The 18,400-nt window shown below is 35.8% G+C and overlaps 1 protein-coding gene across 2 annotated transcripts in view; it reads right to left on the bottom strand.

Moving 5' to 3' along the window:
- Nucleotides 1-18,400, bottom strand: part of Rc3h1 (ring finger and CCCH-type domains 1) — an 83,278-nt gene that overhangs the window by 7,821 nt on the left and 57,057 nt on the right. For both annotated transcript variants that reach the window (XM_027935033.2, XM_071600294.1), the window contains 10 exons: nt 17,543-17,824; nt 17,050-17,261; nt 14,509-14,876; nt 13,668-13,838; nt 8,750-8,902; nt 6,623-6,836; nt 6,161-6,251; nt 5,909-6,041; nt 3,000-3,170; nt 1,832-1,947 (listed from right to left, as the gene is read on the bottom strand). In XM_027935033.2, coding sequence (XP_027790834.1) covers nt 1,832-1,947; nt 3,000-3,170; nt 5,909-6,041; nt 6,161-6,251; nt 6,623-6,836; nt 8,750-8,902; nt 13,668-13,838; nt 14,509-14,876; nt 17,050-17,261; nt 17,543-17,824 — 1,911 coding nt within the window. The remainder of the gene's footprint in view (nt 1-1,831; nt 1,948-2,999; nt 3,171-5,908; nt 6,042-6,160; nt 6,252-6,622; nt 6,837-8,749; nt 8,903-13,667; nt 13,839-14,508; nt 14,877-17,049; nt 17,262-17,542; nt 17,825-18,400) is intronic.

The following is an 18,400-nucleotide window of genomic DNA, read 5'->3' as shown; positions in this document are numbered from 1 at the left end:
GCACTAACTACTGGAATATATGCCTAGCCCTAGGAAATTCTTTTCAATCTAAGATAACACATGGATTTAAAATAGCCAAAAGCCAAGAATGAAAATAACAGGGTATTAGAAATTCTTGCTGTCATCAGAAGGTCAACTCAGGACTATGCACTCAAAAAGACTCAAAGTAGCCTAATAAAATAATTAAAGGTCTGCAATTAATTTCAACATTATTTATTGCAGGATTATTCAGGATAGTTGATATATATTTTCCATAGCTGTAACAGGATATGAATAGGACAGATCAATCAAAACCTAGAGGGCAGGGTTGTAGGTGGGTAGATTTGCAAAAACAACAGGCTAAACACTCCCAACACTTTAAAAGATAGGAAAAATTTTAACTCTGGGTGTTGGGATTACAAGTGATATATATTTAAAAAACAATTTTTTTTTTTTTTTCAGGACTGGGGACTGAACCCAGACCTCACACAAGCTAGGCAAGCACTAAGATACATTCTTTTTAAATTCTGAGACAGGATCTTGATACACTGCCCAGCTTGACCTCAAACTTGCAATGCTCCTATACCTTAGTCTCCTTAGTTACTGGGATTACAGAAGTGTACCACCATGTCCCACCACACAGGATTTTAAAATTTATCTTGGGGGCAGGGAATAGGAGGACAGTAGAATTAATCTGATATAACTTTCCTAGCCTTATATTTGAATACACGACCAGGATAACTGCATCATGTACAACCACAAGAATAGGATCCTAGTTAGAATAAGCTATACTCCATGTATGTTTTCATATGCCAAAATACACTCTACTGTCATGTATATCTAAAAAGAACAAATTTATAAAATAAAAAGTTATCTTGATTTAAAACTTTCAATTTCTTACATCTTTTTTAATAACATATTTAATGTAAGGAGTGGTGTTAAGGATGTAGCTTAGGGTTAAAGTGTGCAAATATTATGCATGAGGCTCTGGATTTAATCCGCGGCACCAAAAAACTAGAATATATTACTTTTATCATTTAAAAATAAGGCTATATTTAATATAAATTAAAATAAAGAAGATAACAAAGTAAGAAACTTTGTTAGGAATTAAAAGATAATTCAACCCCGAGTCTAAATTCTATAACTCCTAGATTAATATAAAAATATTCTGCTCTGAATATACATAAAATAATATTATTTAAAAAAAATCAAAACATTAGCTGGGCGTGGTGGCTCACGCCTGTAATCCCAGAGACCGAGGCAGGGTGATTGTGGGTTCAAAGCCAACCCCAGCAATTTATCGAGGCCCTAAGAAACTTGGCAAGACCCTGTCTCTAAATAAAATACAGAAAAAGAGCTGGGGACATGGCTCAGTGGTTAAACCAGGGGTGGTTTAATCCTTGGTGCCAAAAAACAAAAACAAAACAAAACAAAACTCTAAACAAACCAAAAGATTTTTTTATATATATTTTATTTTATTTGTTTTAGTTGTAGATGGACACACACTTATTTATTTTTATGTGGTGCTGAGGATCAAACCCAGGGCCTCGCATGTGCTAGGCGAGCACTCTACTGCTGAGCCACAACCCCAGCCCAAACCAAAAGATTTATAAAGGGTATTCTGGTATGACCACAAAACATAATATTTTCTTTTGGCCATATTGAGGATTGAACCCAGAGGTACTATACCACTGAGATATATGCTCAGCCTTATTGGTTTTTTATTCTGAGTCAGGGCCTTGGCAAATTCCTCTTGCCTCAGCTTCCCAAGTAGCTGGGATTATAGGTGGCATTATTTTTCTTTTGTATATTTTTTTGTTTAATAAGACTATGAAAATGTCCCCTTCTTTACCTGAATGTCAATGTAAGGTCCTCAGCTGGAACCTTGTTTTGTGGTTCTGGTTGTCCATTTTCTGCTTGCTTACTTGTATTCAATTTGGTTTTCATGTCCAGAGAACACTGGTTCTCCTTTGAAAGAGAAGGAAATAAAAGCCAGTTATCTTGTATTTAATGGTGCTAATGGGAAAGATTAATACAGATGATACAAACTGATGATCCAGAAATTACATTTTTTAAAAAATATTTTTTAGTTGTTGATGGACCTTTATTTTATTTATTTGTATGTGGTGCTGAGAATCGAACCCAGTGCCTCACGTATGCTAGGCAAGCACTCTACCACTGAGCCACAACCCCAGCCCCTACATTTAGTTTTATGAAAGAACAAGGAAACAGGCAAACTAGAAGAAAAACACACACAAAAGTGTAATGGGTACAACCCACCTGTTTGCTATGGATTTAATCCCTGGCACCAAAAAACTAGAATATATTACTTTTATCATTTAAAACATAAGGCTATATTTAATATAAATTAAAACAAAGAGAAGAAGACAACACAGTAAAAAACTTTGTTAGGAATTAATGCTTGGCCATAGGGGAAAATGCATCAAAACTAACATGGAAAAGACACATGAGAACTGCATCTCACTCACAAAAATAGGTCATCAATAACTTAAAAGGCTGGGGGCTGGAGCTGTAGCTCAGTGGAAGAGTGCCTGCCTTGCACATGTGAAGCACTGGGTTCGATCCTCAGCACAACATAAAAACAAAATAGGGGTATTGTGTACAACTACAACTAAAAAAAATAAATACTTAAAAAAAAATAACTCAAAGGCTATCAAAACTAGAATGTTACTTGGTAAATATATCTTTATATAACATAATGCAAAATAGTAAACATCATCTCATCTCCTTCCCTATTGATATTTTAAACAGAAATTTAAGAATTCCTAATTAATCACCATGTTTTCCCTAAAGAATCCTACAACAAAGAATACATCCAAACCAAATGAGAGTAAGGAGAGGAAGGATCCAACATAGGCAGAAGCTCATCTTCATGAGAATTATTCTACTCATTAGAATGCCTTAGACGAGCTCCAGATGATTCAAGAACTCTACAGTCATGTGACACACCACACAGGTTTCACTTCACTTTCCCTCTTCTTTCTCATCATAACACTCACCATACTTAGTTCCCGGGTTCTCTTCCCAATTTCCCTTTCCACTTGATGCAGTTCCAAGCTCAACTGCTCACTTGAGATCATTCCAGGCCACTTTGGAGGAGGCGGCGGCGGCTGTGGCTGTCCCGCCAAGGTGTTTGCTTCCCTCTGCAACACCAACCTGTTACTAACGGCCTAGTGTATAAAGCCAAGAACATACATATGTCAACACACTTTCACCATGCACAGAATAATTAGGTCCATTTTCAGACCACAGCTATTTAACCTTACCACCCAGGTATTTGCAATAAAAATGATGCAACATAAAGTGCAAGTACCATGTAAATTGAAAAAAATAAAAGGTATTTAAATTAGATAAATAGTAATTTCATCTTAGACATAATATAAATTCTATTTTTTTGTGGTACTAGGGATTGAACCTAGGAGTGCTCTACCACTAAGCTATATCCCTACCTCTTTTTTATTTTTTGAGAGGTCTTGCTAAATTGCAGGGGCTGGCCTTGAACTTGGGATCCTTCTGCCTCAGCCTCCCAAGTCACTGGGAATACAGATGTTTGTCACCACACCTGGCTAAAAATTATTTTTTTAAATATTTATTTTTTAGTTGTAGATGGATACAATATATTGTTTTATATTGTGAGCCCACATCCCCAACCCTGTTTTGTATTTAATTTTGAGACAGGGTCCTACTGAGTTGCTTACAACCTCACCATTGCTGAGGCGAACTTTGAACTCACAATCCTCCTGACTTAGCTTCCTGAGCTGGTGGGATTACAGGTGTGTGCCACCGCCCAGCACTAGGCAAGTGCTCTACTACTGAGCCACACTCCAGCCCCATACTTTCTTATTTAAAAGAGAAGTCAACTATTAATGTGTATCTCCCCCTACCTTTTATGATTCTTTTTTTTTTTTTTTTTTAAACAGCACTGGGGATTGAACTCAGTGTCTCACTCATGCTAAGCCAACACTGTAGCTATTAGCTATCCCCCAGTCTCACTAAATTGCCCAGGCTGGCCTCTATAATCTCCCAAGTAGCTGAGATTATAGGTGTGCAGCACCATGCCCAGCTTTCTTCTTTTACTGGTTGTTAATTTTCTCTAAGGTAAATTCTACAATCTTAATAAAACCTCAAGAACGGCAGCCAGGCACAATGGTGCATGTATATAATCCCAGTGATTCAAGAGGCCAAGGCAGGAGGATCATAAGTTTGAGGTCAGCCTTGGCAACTTAGTGAGACCATGTCCCAAAAATAAAATAAACAGGGTTACACAGTGGCAGTGTGCCCTTCAAGTTTAATCCCCAGTACTGCAAAACAAAACAAAGCAACAAAGCAAAGCAAAACCCTCAAAAATGACTAAGACTTTTAAGTATAAAAAGTTAAATATTCAGTAAGCTTCCAAATAATACTGATATTCTTCTTTTCTCTTTGTTTCAGTGCCGAATATAGAATCAGGGCCTTGTGCATGTTCAGCAGGAAATCTATTCTGAGCTATACCCCTAGACCCTAATATTCTTCTTTAAAAAAAATATTTATTTATTTATGTATCTTTAATTTTAGGTGGATACATTAGTTTGTTTTTATGTGGTGCCGAGGATCGAACCCAGTGCCTCATGTATGCTAGGCAAGTGCTCTACCATTGAGCCACCACCCCAGCCCCGTAATACTATTTTTTTATTTTTTGGGGGTAGTGGGGATTGAACTCAGGGACACTCGACCACTGAGCCCACATCCCCAACCCTGTTTTGTATTTAATTTTGAGAAAGGGTCCTACTGAGTTGCTTACAACCTCACCATTGCTGAGGCAAACTTTGAACTCACAATCCTCCTGACTTAGCTTCCTGAGCTGGTGGGATTACAGGTGTGTGCCACCACCCAAAGAGAGAGAGAGAGAGAATTTTAATATTTATTTTTAGTTTTCGGTGGACACAACATCTTTGTTTGTATGTGGTGCTGAGAATCAAACCCAGGCCGCACGCATGCCAGGCTAGCGCGCTACTGCTTGAGCCACATCCCCAGCCCCCCTAATATTCTTTTGATATAGAAAATGGCTCTAGAAACTCCAACAAGACAAAAAGCCATAAATTTGAGGATAAGGAGTACTGCACCCTGTGGGAACAAAGATCTGAATCTTTTAATGAAACTAAAGACCAACATAAGCAAACAGCATTTTGATTTTTGTTTTGTGGTTCTAGAGATCAAACTCAGGGCCTCCCAAATGGTAGGCAAGCACTGTACTACTGTACCATCAGCCCAGCCTTCTGTTTTTATGATAGGAAAATTTCACACAATCAGAAGAGGGAGGCAATACCACCTGCCTACCATTTCAAGGATATTATGAGGGTCAAATAAGATATGTGGTAGTGGGCTGGGAGTGTAGCTCAGTGGTAATACCGTTGCTTACCTTGTGTGAGTATGTGAAGCCCTGTGCTGGGTCCTCAGCACTGGGGGGAATGTGTGATTATAATTTATAAACTGTAAATAACTATATAAATGAAACATGTTATATTCTTATATAGGAATTATAGGTTAAAGTTCTAAGTTTCTACCTTCTAAAGATTTATAAAAGCTGAGGATTAAATAAAATAAGAGAAATTTTAAAAATTTCTAAAGCTAAAAGTACTTGTTGATAAATAAACATTTACCTTAAACTTGTACCACCAGAGAATAAAAGCTCCTGCCGGGAAATTTAGATAAACTGTTTTCTCTTTGTAGGTGGCTCTTCTTATATTTCCTATTATCCCAGAATTAAACCTAGTACTGAATTCTTTGATGAATGGACAGCTATACCAATCCTTAAGGAAAAGACCTTAAAGTTTTATGTTCATAATACCTCAAAAGTTCCTCCACTTAAAATCTGAGAACACTGCAAAAATTGGAATGAAAAAGTATCTATACTTTCAGAGGCTAATACCTCTAATCCACGTAGCTGAGTCTGCTGGCTAATCTGATGGTTCAGTTGCTGCAATTCTAGTCGTAGCTGTTCTCTCTCAGCAGATGGAAGGGGTTTTCCATGACTGGCTACTTCTGGCATGGATACTCGCTCCCTTTTGTGGGAAAAGCATGAAATAAATTTTAGTTTTATTTTATGAAAATGCTACTTACTGAAAAAACAAAATAGGTTGAAAATTTAAAGATCTGTACAAGTAAAAAGTATGATTCATACCTCTCACTGAAGTGTCCCTGAGAAGTTACATTTTGATGAGGTGAATATGGAGAACCTCCCCAGCCACCGTGGGTTCCATATGGACTGTAATCTGTAAGTGAATGATTTATTGTAGTATGATGCAGATTTGATTCTTCTTCTAAAAAGTATAGACATATTCCCTATAAAGCTGTCTAAAAAGTCATCTACCAAAATGGTAAATAGGGTGTTGCTGTTTGTTTCTTTCCCATAGAACCTTCAGTTTTTATATTTTTTCTTCTGTTTAAATTATTACTATTTTGCTTTTTATTGGTGGATTACAGTTGTTTATAATAGTTGGTATAATTTTGATATAATCACATAAAAATTTGAAAATTACTGACTTAGAAAATTGTTGAAAGCACTGGCAGTAAACGGGGAAGAGGAGTTAAACTGGGAATCACGAATATTAATTTGGGTCAGCATACCTCTGAAGATTCTTACCAGAAATGTTAATAGATTTTGTGGGAGCTCCCTGAGGTGCCATAGCCTGCATTGGGCCAGCACCCTGATATAGCGTTTTGGAAGTTCGAGAGATGGCACCAAACCGAGATACTGTTGGTCGGTCTCCAAATGGGATGAGGTCATCATCACTGGTTTCTACTGCTCTTCTCTGAAGTTCCAATCGCTGGTCTCTCATTCCTTTACTTTCCACATTCTGATGAAAAAAGCAGAATGAGAAGTCTACCCCACACTTAGATCTCTAACATAATTTCTTCTCGTTCTGTAATAAGGTTGCATCATGCCCATATTGGTAAGACTGAAATCTTTAGTGTCTTATATAAAACACTGCCTTTTAGACCAATGACCACTCCTCATAGTCAAAAATATATTTTATATCATGACCAAGTATGCACACATACAAATATACTCTCACACAGATAGTTTTTGTGGTAGACTGAAATCAGGGCCTTAAACATACTAGTTAAATGCTCTACTAATGAGCTACACCATTAGCCCTTTTTATTTTTTTGAGACAGGGTCTTACTAAGTTGTTGAGGCTGGCCTTAAATTTGCAATTCTCCTGCCTCAGTCTCCCCACAGTGGCCAGGATTTACAGGCATATGCCACAGCACCTGATGGAAACATGTATTTATCCACATATATATGATGTATAATGTTATACATACAAATTGTATATATGGGGTGGTAGAGAGATATTAATTCCTAGGTAATGTGTATACAGATTAGTGTGTCTGAGAAACACTGAGCTAGAATTTTTGCGCCTCTGTGGGAGATTTTCGATTACATCTAGATTACACCTAGATTGTGTTAAGAACATTTTTATTCTTGACTGATTTAGGGGAAATTAGCTTTATTTTGATAGCATATATGGTACTTTTTTTTTTTTTTTTAGTCGTAGTTGGACACAATACCTTTATTTATTTATCTATTTTTATGTGGTGCTGAGGATCAAAACCAGGGTCTCACATGTGCTGGGGGAGTACATGTGCTAGCTGAGCCACAACCCCCCACCACATATGTACTTAAAAAAAATATTAAAATTTATTGGTAATACCTAAAATATCATATATAATAATATTAATACATGATATATGTTATAATATAGTATGCATGTACTTTTAATGTAATAATCCTTTCAGAAAGTACACCATGTCCAAAACAAGGGTTCCTGTTTAACTCCACCTCCTCATCTTATTCCAGTGAAAAGGCTTATTTATGGCCTAAATGCAATGTTTCCTGAATCATGCCACAGAAAAACACAAAGGCGTGTGTGTATGCGTGCGCATGTGCTAGGGATTAAACCCCGGGCCTCACAAGTGCTAGGGAAGTACCACAGCACTGAACTATATAAACCCAACACCTAAAGGCTTGTTTTTGCTTGTTGTCCTTTATATCCCTATCTCTGTTTTTTGGAAGCTGTCATTTATTTGTGTTTATACTACAGACATCAAACCATTTATTTATAGTGCTACCAGTGTATAAGTGATTACCATCTTTTTTTTTTTTTTTTGCCCAGGGGTTGAACCCAGGGCACTCTACCATTAATCTAATCTCAACCATTATAGACTTTTGAGACAAAGTCTTGCTAAGTTGCCCACGTTGGTTTCAAACTTGCAATGCTCCTGCCACAAACTCTGGAAAATTTCATTTCTTTAAAAAATAAAAAGGCAATTAAGATAAAACAGATAACTTAAGTATAATAAATTTCAATGTCAGAGCTCACTTGAAACTAAATCAGCTTTAATTCTGACTCAAATAAAACTCTTATTCACTAGATTCAACTTTGTTTTTTAGAGCTGTAAAAAAATTTTATTTGGTGAAGCCCAAAATCTTAATTACATAAAACAATTTAGCTTGGGTTCTAAATAATTGGTGGGAAATTACTACCTGCACAGAAATATAATAAATGTTCTTTTGTCTAGATAATAAATTTTTACTTGAATGAAACAAAAGAACCATATAGTTTCAATGCAGTTCAACGGCAGAGAAGACTATCATCTGAAACTCTAAAGCAAAGCTCAATTATTTGTGTCTAGACTATAATGAGTAAAAATTTACTTGGTGTCTCTTGATTTGTATTAATTATGGCTTAGCCATTACACATACCATCATTTCCACACTCCCTGCTGCCACAACATCTTTGGGTTTTGCATCTTTGGTTCCAATGTAGGAGCCGATGGTGTCACATGACCAAGGAGAGTATTGGCTATAATCATTTCCTTTGTATTTCCCAGCTACCTTCAATTCTTCATCCAAAAACTATAGATGAAGAAAAACAAACAAACAAAACAAAACAAACAAATAAACAAACAAAAAAAAAACAAACAGGAAATGGGTCTATGAGTAACAAGACAGAGAAAGCAAGGAATTTCTCAGAACATTAAACTGAAGCAATAAAGTGTTTTACTTTTAAAAAAATATTATTTTTTAGTTGTAGTTGAACACAATTACTTTATTTTTATGTAGTGCTGATGATCAAACCCAGGGCCCTGGACATGCTAGGCGAGCACTCCACTGCTGAGACACAACCCTAGCCTGTATATTTGACTTTTAAGTGTCAATTTTTATAGTTTATGAAACGAATAGCTTTAGTAAAGAATGGTGTTTTTAGCCATCACACTTTGTTATTGAGAGGTCAAAAAGAAGTATCTCAGTTTCCTACAAGGAATCAAGCCAGAATTTTACAGGTTTGCCCATCCTTTTCTTCATTACATTAGATGAAATCAACATTTAAGCAAATATGTATTAAGGCATGATTTTCCTAGATCCCCCTCAATGCTGTCTTTAATAACAGATAAACAAAAACATTAAATACAGTTTAAAGTGCAGTGGATGATGATGTAACAATTCGGTTTTTTTTTTTAATATTTATTTTTTAGTTGTAACTGGACACATTATCTTATTTATTTATTTTTTTTTAATATTTATTATTATTATTTTTTTTACTTCTTGGCGGACACAACATCTTTGTTTGTATGTGGTGCTGAGGATCGAACCCGGGCCGCACGCATGCCATGCGAGCGCGCTACCGCTTGAGCCACATCCCCAACCCCCTATCTTATTTATTTTATTTTTATGTGGTGCTGAGGATCGAACCCAGGGCCTTGCATGTGCTAGACGAGAGATCTACCACTGAGCCATAATCCCAGCCCCAGATGTAACAATTCTTTATTAAAATCTCTTTAACAGCAATAATTCCTATCTTGAATATCAATTCTGGTCCATAGGATGATTCAAGGATGTAAAAAGGATAATATGCATAATTTTTATCTTCTTAATGTAAGTTCTGCAATTATCTAGTAAGAGAATAGCTATTGTTATATTCACTTTTATGTAATATTTGGCATTTTCAAAGTGGTTTCCTGTACACTGTCTCATAAATTCTTCAAGTTCAATAGAGAAAAATGTAGATACAATCTAATCAAAGCTAAACCACAACAGAACAAGAACTTTAACATTGCTTTCACTTTATCACAAGAATATGTAGATCTACTGTTATCTATGGGCTGCTGGTACACTTAAGAGGATCTAAGTCTTATACTTAAGGATCTCTTCTGAGTCATAAGTATAGCCTTCTGCACTGAGCAAGGCTATGTGCTCATCAATACTCACTTCAACCACAATTTCTGTTTCTGTTGTTCAAAACATCTTTCCTTTTGATTGCCCTACCACTTTTTAAAAATTTCATCCCCTTTATATTCCCCCTTCATCTTCAAACTTCATGTATAACAGCTAGCTTTTAAAACATACTATCTACTAAAAAGCACACCCTTTTCACCCCAAATATAATGTGCTATGCAACTGTTAAAGGAATTGGATAAATTTTTATATATAAACATACAGAGTAACTAGTTAAGTAAAAATAAACTGTAAGCAAAAAAATGCAAAACAAAGGCATAAAATCTCAAAATGTATGATCAAATCATCCTAGTAGAAAATAATGTTAGTATAGGATCACAAAGAAAATGAAATACATAACAAATTAACAGTAGCTACAGAAAATAGGATTTTGGAAAATTATTTCTATGTTATGTATTTCTATAATGTTTGAATTTAGTACAACTATATGTAAGCTGTTTATAATAAAAATTGAAGCTTAAATATGTAGAGTTTTCTATGTCCTAAGATAGTTCTATATAAAGTTCTTTAACAGCGAGGCATTATTGTTAATTTTAATGAAAATTAAAATATAAAATAAACAGTTATTATTTACCAAATGTCCACTATGTGCTGTCTTTCAAAAAACATATATAACTATAAGCTTAAGTACTATGTATAAAACAACAAAACAAAACAAACAAACAAATAAGATCAATAAAGCAAAAAGCTAGGTTTTACAAATAAAATGAACAAATCCATAGCAAGACCAACCAAGAAAAAAATATACCAACAGCAGAAGTGGAAAAATAAGTATCACTACAGATCAGATAAACATTAAAAAGATGCAAGACAACATTCATTCACAATAACTATTAGCACTGTTTTGTAGAAATACAAAGAAGGTAAAATCCAAAGTTATGGTTTACTGTCCTATGGTACATTAATTAGTTTTTGATATTGTTTCAGTAGTGGGGACTGAACCCAGAGACACTCTACCACAGAGCTACCTCCCTGGCCCATTTTGAAAAAATGGGGTCTTCCCTAGGTTGCCAAGGATGGTCCTGACTTTGAGATCCTCTTGCCTCAGCCTCCCCAGCTGCTGGGATTTCAGGTTTATACTACCATGCCTACTACATTAACCAGCTTTTGGTTTGTTTGTTTGTTTTAAGCAGCTTTATTTTAGGGTTCTTGTTTTTTTCCAACTTTGACTACCTGTATTGCTTTTTTTTTTCTTTATTACCATCCTGTTAATTTTCTCATTACTAAGTTAAACACAAAAATTGTAAAACAATAAATGGAAACTTAATCTGATAAAGATCTCCTACCAAAAAACCTAGAGCAAACATAATAATGGTGAATTACTAAAAGCTTTACCTACTCAAAAATTACCAATGAGTAAAGAATACCAGCTATTATACTTCTATGTAACATTATTCTGGAGTATAAACAAGAGACAAAAGGAATACAAAGGAAACAGCTGGTAATTATTCAGAGGACATGACTATGTGCTCAGAAAACCCAAAAGAACCCACTAACAAATATTAGAATTAGTCAGGAAATTTAGCCTGCTAAAGAGCAGAATACACAAAAGTCTACTTAATTTCTCTATGTTAATAACAAATAGAATATAAAATTTCAGAAAGGATTCCATTTAAAGTAGTTCAGAAAAACATTAGTGCTGAGGGTGTGGCTCAGTGGTAGGGCACTTGCAAGACTCTCCATTGGATCATGGGGCGCGGGTGGGGGGTGGGGAATCACTTGTACAAATAGAGAGAGAGATCATGTTCATGGAAACTTGATTTCTAAAGATGTCACTTCTTTCAAAATTGATCTAAAACAACACTATTCTATAGAAATATATTTTACTCAAATACATAGTTTTAAATTTCTAGTAGACACATTAAAAAATAATTAAAAAAACAGTGAAATTAAATTTTTTGGGGTGGTATTGGAAAACAAACCCACAGCCTTGAACACACTAGACAAGAGCTCCACCAGTTAAAATTAATCTTCAAAAAAAAAAAAAAATTAGCGAGGGGGAGGGGTACAGGGAATTAAACCCAGAGGTGCTTGACCATATCCCCAGCCCCTATTGCCTTTTAATTTGAAATGGGTCTCACCAAGTTGCTGAGACTAAGCCTTGAACTTGTGATCCTCTCCTGCATCATTTTTCCCATTTGCTAGATGCCATTGCATTCATCAAAATTAATCTTAAAAATGCATTTCACAACTGGGCATGGTGGCACATGCCTGTAATCCCAGAGGCTCGGGAGGCTGAGGCCCTAAGAAACTCAGTGAGACCCTGTCTCTAAATACAATATAGAAAGGGCTGGGTATATGCCTCAGTGGTTAAGTGCCGGTTAGTTCAATCTTCGGTACAGAAATAAAAGAGAGACAGGCATTTCACTTAACCCAATATATCCAGATAGTAAAAAATAAAATATTTTTTTTGGTACTAAAAAATGTGCTTATAGCACATTTCAATTTGGATGAGTCTCCTCCTGCCTCTTTTTCTTGGCAGCTCTGGGGATTGAACCCAGGGCCTTATGTGGTAGGCAAGCACTCTACCACTGATATATACCTCCAGCCCCTGGACTAGCTACCACATGTTCCAGCACAGCTTCAGAGATTCAATGAATCTTAATCAAAACTGAAGCAAATATTTTTGTGAAATTATGTAAATTCCCCCTGACTCCCCAGTACTGGGAATTGAACCCAGGGGCACTTTATCACTGAATATACAATCCCAAGCCCTTTTAATTTTACACAGGGTCTCATCAAGTTGCTTGGGACCTTCCTGCCTCAGCCTCCTGGGCCAATGGATTACAGGTGTGCATGCTGCAACTGGCTAACATGATAAATAAAACTACATTAAAGGAATGTGGCTGGAGGTGATAGGGGTGGCAGATACATGGTATTGGTGTAAGACAATCAGATCAATGGTCACCTCATTATAACAAGGTAACTGCAGGACAAGGGGGAAAGGATGCTCATTTCATTAAATGGTACAGGATAAATGAGTTACCCTTAGAGAGAGACACACACACACACACCACACACACACAAAAGTATCATGACCCCAACACAGTTTATATAAAAAAAATCGATTCTAAGGGCTGGGGTTGTAGTCAGTGGTTGAATGCTTGCCTTGCATGCATGAGGCACTGGGTTCAATACTCAGCACCACATAAAAACATAAATAAATAAAACAAAGATATTAAAAAAGAAAAAAAATGGATTCTAGATGGATTATACATCTAAGTATAAAATAAAATAATCTTTAGAAGAAAACAGCATATACCTTGATAACTCTAGGAATAGGTAGATAACCTTGGGAATATATAAAGATTATTTAAACAGGACACACACATACACACAAACTGATAAAGGAAAAATTAATAAAAAACGAAAAAGATGTGCTTACTTCCTCTTGATGGAATGTGGGAGGCAATGTTGGTGAAGGTGCAAAAGGAGGTGGAGAGATAACCTTTCTTTCCTCCAGTTGAGCCATAATTTCCTTTCGTCGGCGATGTAGCTCATCTAGACTAGGATGGGGCTGGGGAGGAGGAGGAGGAAGCCGGCTATATGGAGGCTCCTGAAAATGGAAAGAGTAGTTAAAATTAACAGAGAATTTCAGAACACATCAGTTTATTTAGTATATATTTAAAATTAGAAGCAGCCTGTATACACACTGTAAAATTCAGAAATACTGACTTAAACTAAAGAAAAAGAAATGCACTAAAATGCTCAAGGTTTCCCAAAAGCTAAATTTAGGTTTATTTTTCTTGGCCAGAGACCATCATTTCCTAATAGAATCAAAATATTCATTCATTCATTCATTTATGGTACTGGAGATTGAACCTAAGGCCTTGCTTGCACTAGGCAAGCACTCTTAACACTGAGCTACATTTTCTAGTTTTATCTTGACACAGAGTCATACTAAGTTGCCTAGGTTGTACTCAAACTTTCAATCCTTCTGCCTCAGCCTTCTGAGCAACTAGGATTACAGGTATATACCTTCATGCTATCCAGGAATTATTAAGACCATCTAAATTCACAAACTAAGAATCATTAGTTGGGAGACCTCCCATTAATACTTTAAAAAAAAAAAACCCTACTTGAATTATGAAAATAATTTTTAAAAGGAAAGAAACCTTCTTATACAAAATAAGTGATCAAATTCTATCAGCATAGCCAAGAAATTAATGAATTACTGCCAAAAATAAACTAAGTCTATGTAATGAGAAAAAAAAAATACACCATACTCTGGGATACGAAGGTCTGATCTGAGTAGGATGAGGGGCTACTGGATAGTAACCCTCCACTTGCTGGTATCTTTCTCTGGACTCTGGTACATATGATGGTACTGCAGCAGGTGGAATCTCAATGGGTATAGGGCTTTCTCGGAAAATTTCCTCTCTTGTATAAGACTGAGCAGGGTACACTCGACGGCCATCATAGTGAGGTGGGTACATAGGTGGGTACTGTTGTGGCTGTGCGCCATACTGAGAGTTCATAACACGATCTTGGAGGTAGGGTGGATAAGGATCCAAGTAGGGAGGACCAGGTTCAGGAGCAGATGGTGGAGGTCGAACAAAGCGGGATACACATGGTGGTGGGGTATAGTACATACCTGTATAATACAAAGAAAAGGAACCAAAGGCAACAATTTGCCAAACTATTTTCATTCATACACAAACACATATTTTAAATACTGAAACACTGAAGCATTAATAATTCACTTATTTCTTCAGAAGTTTTCCCTCCTGCTTACATTGTTAGGTTAGCTTTATGAGAATATGAAGCTAAAATTATCCTTAGGCCTAGCATGTGTGAGACCCTGGGTTTGATTCCTAGTACAAATAGCCCATGCACCTATAGCCACACAATTTAAATGTCACTGAAAAAAAAAAAACAAACTAAGCTATTTATAATCTACAATAGTAGACTGATTCTTACTGTTTGACCCTCTTTCTGGTGTTGTCTTAATGTAATACTGAAAATGGAAAACAAAAAGTTCCATTTTACAGAAATCCTTGAAATTCCATTTCTACTACAGATCTGAATATGAAACTGAATTTACTGGTAACATACAAAAAGTCCATTTTGCTGGTGCATATCTAGTAACTACTACTTAGTTCCAGAGTTGAGATAAAGCTGCAGTAGTAGGTTTTCAATTTCACTGTAGCAGTTAGAACAGAAGTTTTCCACTTCTGTATTTTCATTGTAAAAGATTCAATAAGCATCTAGTTCTGGGATTTATTCTTGGGAGACCTAGCTTAAGTCTGCTTCCCATAGTCCATGGATATCGTGGGCATTAAACTCCTGCACTAAGCCTCTTTCTACTTAATATACCTAGAATGACTTTTGTAATCTACAACTGGGTCCTGACTAGTACACAGTACATTTAAAGTTACACATTAGCCAGCTCAATAAAAATAGCTAGATTTTTCCTGGTCAAAAGAAAGATATCAATCAAGTTTTGTCATTTTTTTGTTAGTAATGTCATATCAATTAAAAATTATTCTCTTGAATGTACAGGAGGTGACATTTCTGATTCAAAATTAAAAGCCTTGAGAAAAGGAAACAAAAGACATCTTTATTGCCTATTTATTTATTTGGTACTGGGGATTGAGCCCAGGGTTGTTTTACCTATGGGCTACATCTCCAGAATTTTTTGTTTTTTTTTTTTTAATTTTCAGACAGGATCTCACTAAGTTGCTTAGGGCCTTGCTGAAGTGCTGAGGCTGGTCTCGAACTTGTGATCTCCTGTCTCAAGACTCCCAAGCTGCTGGGATTACAGGTATGCATACCTGGCCTCCATTTAACAAATAATAGCATTTCATTCTGTTGTATCTCTGACAGAGATACAACACTTCAATTTTAAAATCTTTCAGCATTTTATAATATACTGTAAATATTAAACTTTAGTCATCCCCTTTCTTCTCCATACCTTTACCTTTTTTTGGGGGGAGGGTACTAGGGTTGAACCCAGGAGTACCCTACCACAAATTATATCCCCAAACCTTTTTATTTTATTTTTTTTTAAATTTTTTTAGTTGTTGATGGACATTATTTTATTTTTATTCATTTATTGATATGTGGTGCTGAAAATCAAACCCAGTGCCTCACACATGTGAGGCAAGCATTCTACCACTGAGCTACAACCCCAGACCCCTTTTTATTTTAAGTTGCCCAGGCTGGCCACAAACGTGTGATCCTCCTAACTCAGCCTCCCAAGTCATTGGTATTATAGGAGCGCACCACCATGCCTAGAGGATTAACAGTTTTCTAACTCTTCCATGACTCTAGACTCTTTCTAATCCACTCATAAATTTTTCTTTCCATTCCTAATACCTCTATTTGAAGCATTTTTTCATGGGTTTTTCTGACTCAAGTTCTCAATGATGTCCTTTTTGGTCAGCTTCTCTCTCTCTCTCTCTCACACACACACTAATCATATATATAAGTAGTTTTTTATTCTTTACTATTGATTATATACAATAAACTCCAAAAGGATCAATGTTAGTTTTTCATATATATATATATATATATATATATATATATATATATATATATATATATATATATATATATATATATATTTTATAGGTCCAAAAAATACAGATAACTGTGCATAGTTACAAAGGTAGTTTATTTAGTTGATCATAAAAATCTCATTTTTTTCCCAAAGTAAAAACACAATTACTTGTTTTAAGGAAGCCACTATGTAAATCATCACTCTAACCTGCATAGTTTTCTTAACCCCTAAGACAAGTGAGTGATATAAATGAAATATCCATTACCCTGCTGATAAGGTGCTGGTTCAAATGGTGGGGCAGCTCCTCGAGGATCCTGATAATAAACATCTGCTTGTGCTGGATATAACTGAGAACCTCGTGGTACCATCTGAATTGGTTTGGTGACAGGCATGGGAGGCAGATCTGCCGGCCCCCTTGGAGGTACAGGATGTGGATTCACAGGTAAGGCAGAAATACTCTTAGGGACAGATTCTAGCCTAAGGGAATAAGATTATAAATCTTAGATCTCTAAGATACTTCTAATGTACATAAATTGTTCAATGTAAAAACAAGATGGCCACAATTTGATAAACTGGTTTATTCTAATAGTCATTTCCTCTACCAAATTTGCAAATTTTATCATTTTCACACCTATGCTATTTCTTAAAAACTACTAGTAGAATAAAGAAAGAAAACATTTTCTTTAACTAAAACATTAATCTTTCCTTCTTCTTCTGCTTTACATTTAAAAGGAAGAAACTGAGGAAAAATGACGTACAGGTCAGGAGGGGATCCTGGAGCACTACTGCTCAGATGATCTATTTTCCCTGGTTTCAGACTAGAATCATAGCTGGGATCTGTCCCCCGTGGAATCAGTTGTGTTACTGTATTTCCTGCTGGCACAATTCCATTTGGTAGAGCAGGGGGTTTTCTGCTAGGTAGATCCACTGCACCTTCTTCTGGAAGGATGGCTGCAGAAGGCAGGCCCACCTCATTCAACTGACCCAAAGAGGCACTCAGAGGTCTTCTGGGAACCAGACGTTTGTTCATTTTACGAAATCTATAACAAAAAGCAAAGGTACAAAAAACAAAAAACACACAAATATCAACAAAAATACTTCAGTACTCTATAACGTTATTCCTATGACATGTCTATACAGACACTGATATAAAAACTCATTGTTTTGTACAAAGACAGGTAAGAATCTTTCAAAGAGACAGCCATTATCTTTTGTCATTGATGTAAAATGTCACCTTGAGCACATAAGTTCTTATGTTTTTCAAACTCTTTTTAGACACTTTACTAAGCTACCGTTCCTATGCATACCAGTTTTTATATTTATCTTAGCTTATAAAACAACTATTAATCTAGTCTCTTTTGAAAACTTTTTTTCCATAATTTTCCTACCTATTTGCATGTATTTATTCTTTTCAAGTGAATGATTTTGTTGGGCCTTTAATAATCACCACGTTGAGATTTTAATTGGGATCTCACAGAACTTACTGTTTATAAGGGATCTGTAATTTCAACTTTTTTCTCACATGGTGCTGGGAATCCAACCTAGTTAGTGCTTTGCACATGCGCTCTACCACTACCTACACCATCCAATACTCAACTTAATTTTTCTTTCTTTTG

The sequence above is a fragment of the Marmota flaviventris genome, chromosome 12 (genome assembly GCF_047511675.1).
Source record: "Marmota flaviventris isolate mMarFla1 chromosome 12, mMarFla1.hap1, whole genome shotgun sequence".
In the NCBI taxonomy this organism is placed as follows: Eukaryota; Metazoa; Chordata; class Mammalia; order Rodentia; family Sciuridae; genus Marmota; species Marmota flaviventris.
Note: the sequence above shows the minus strand (reverse complement) of the source record. Positions and strands in the feature narration are given on the sequence as shown.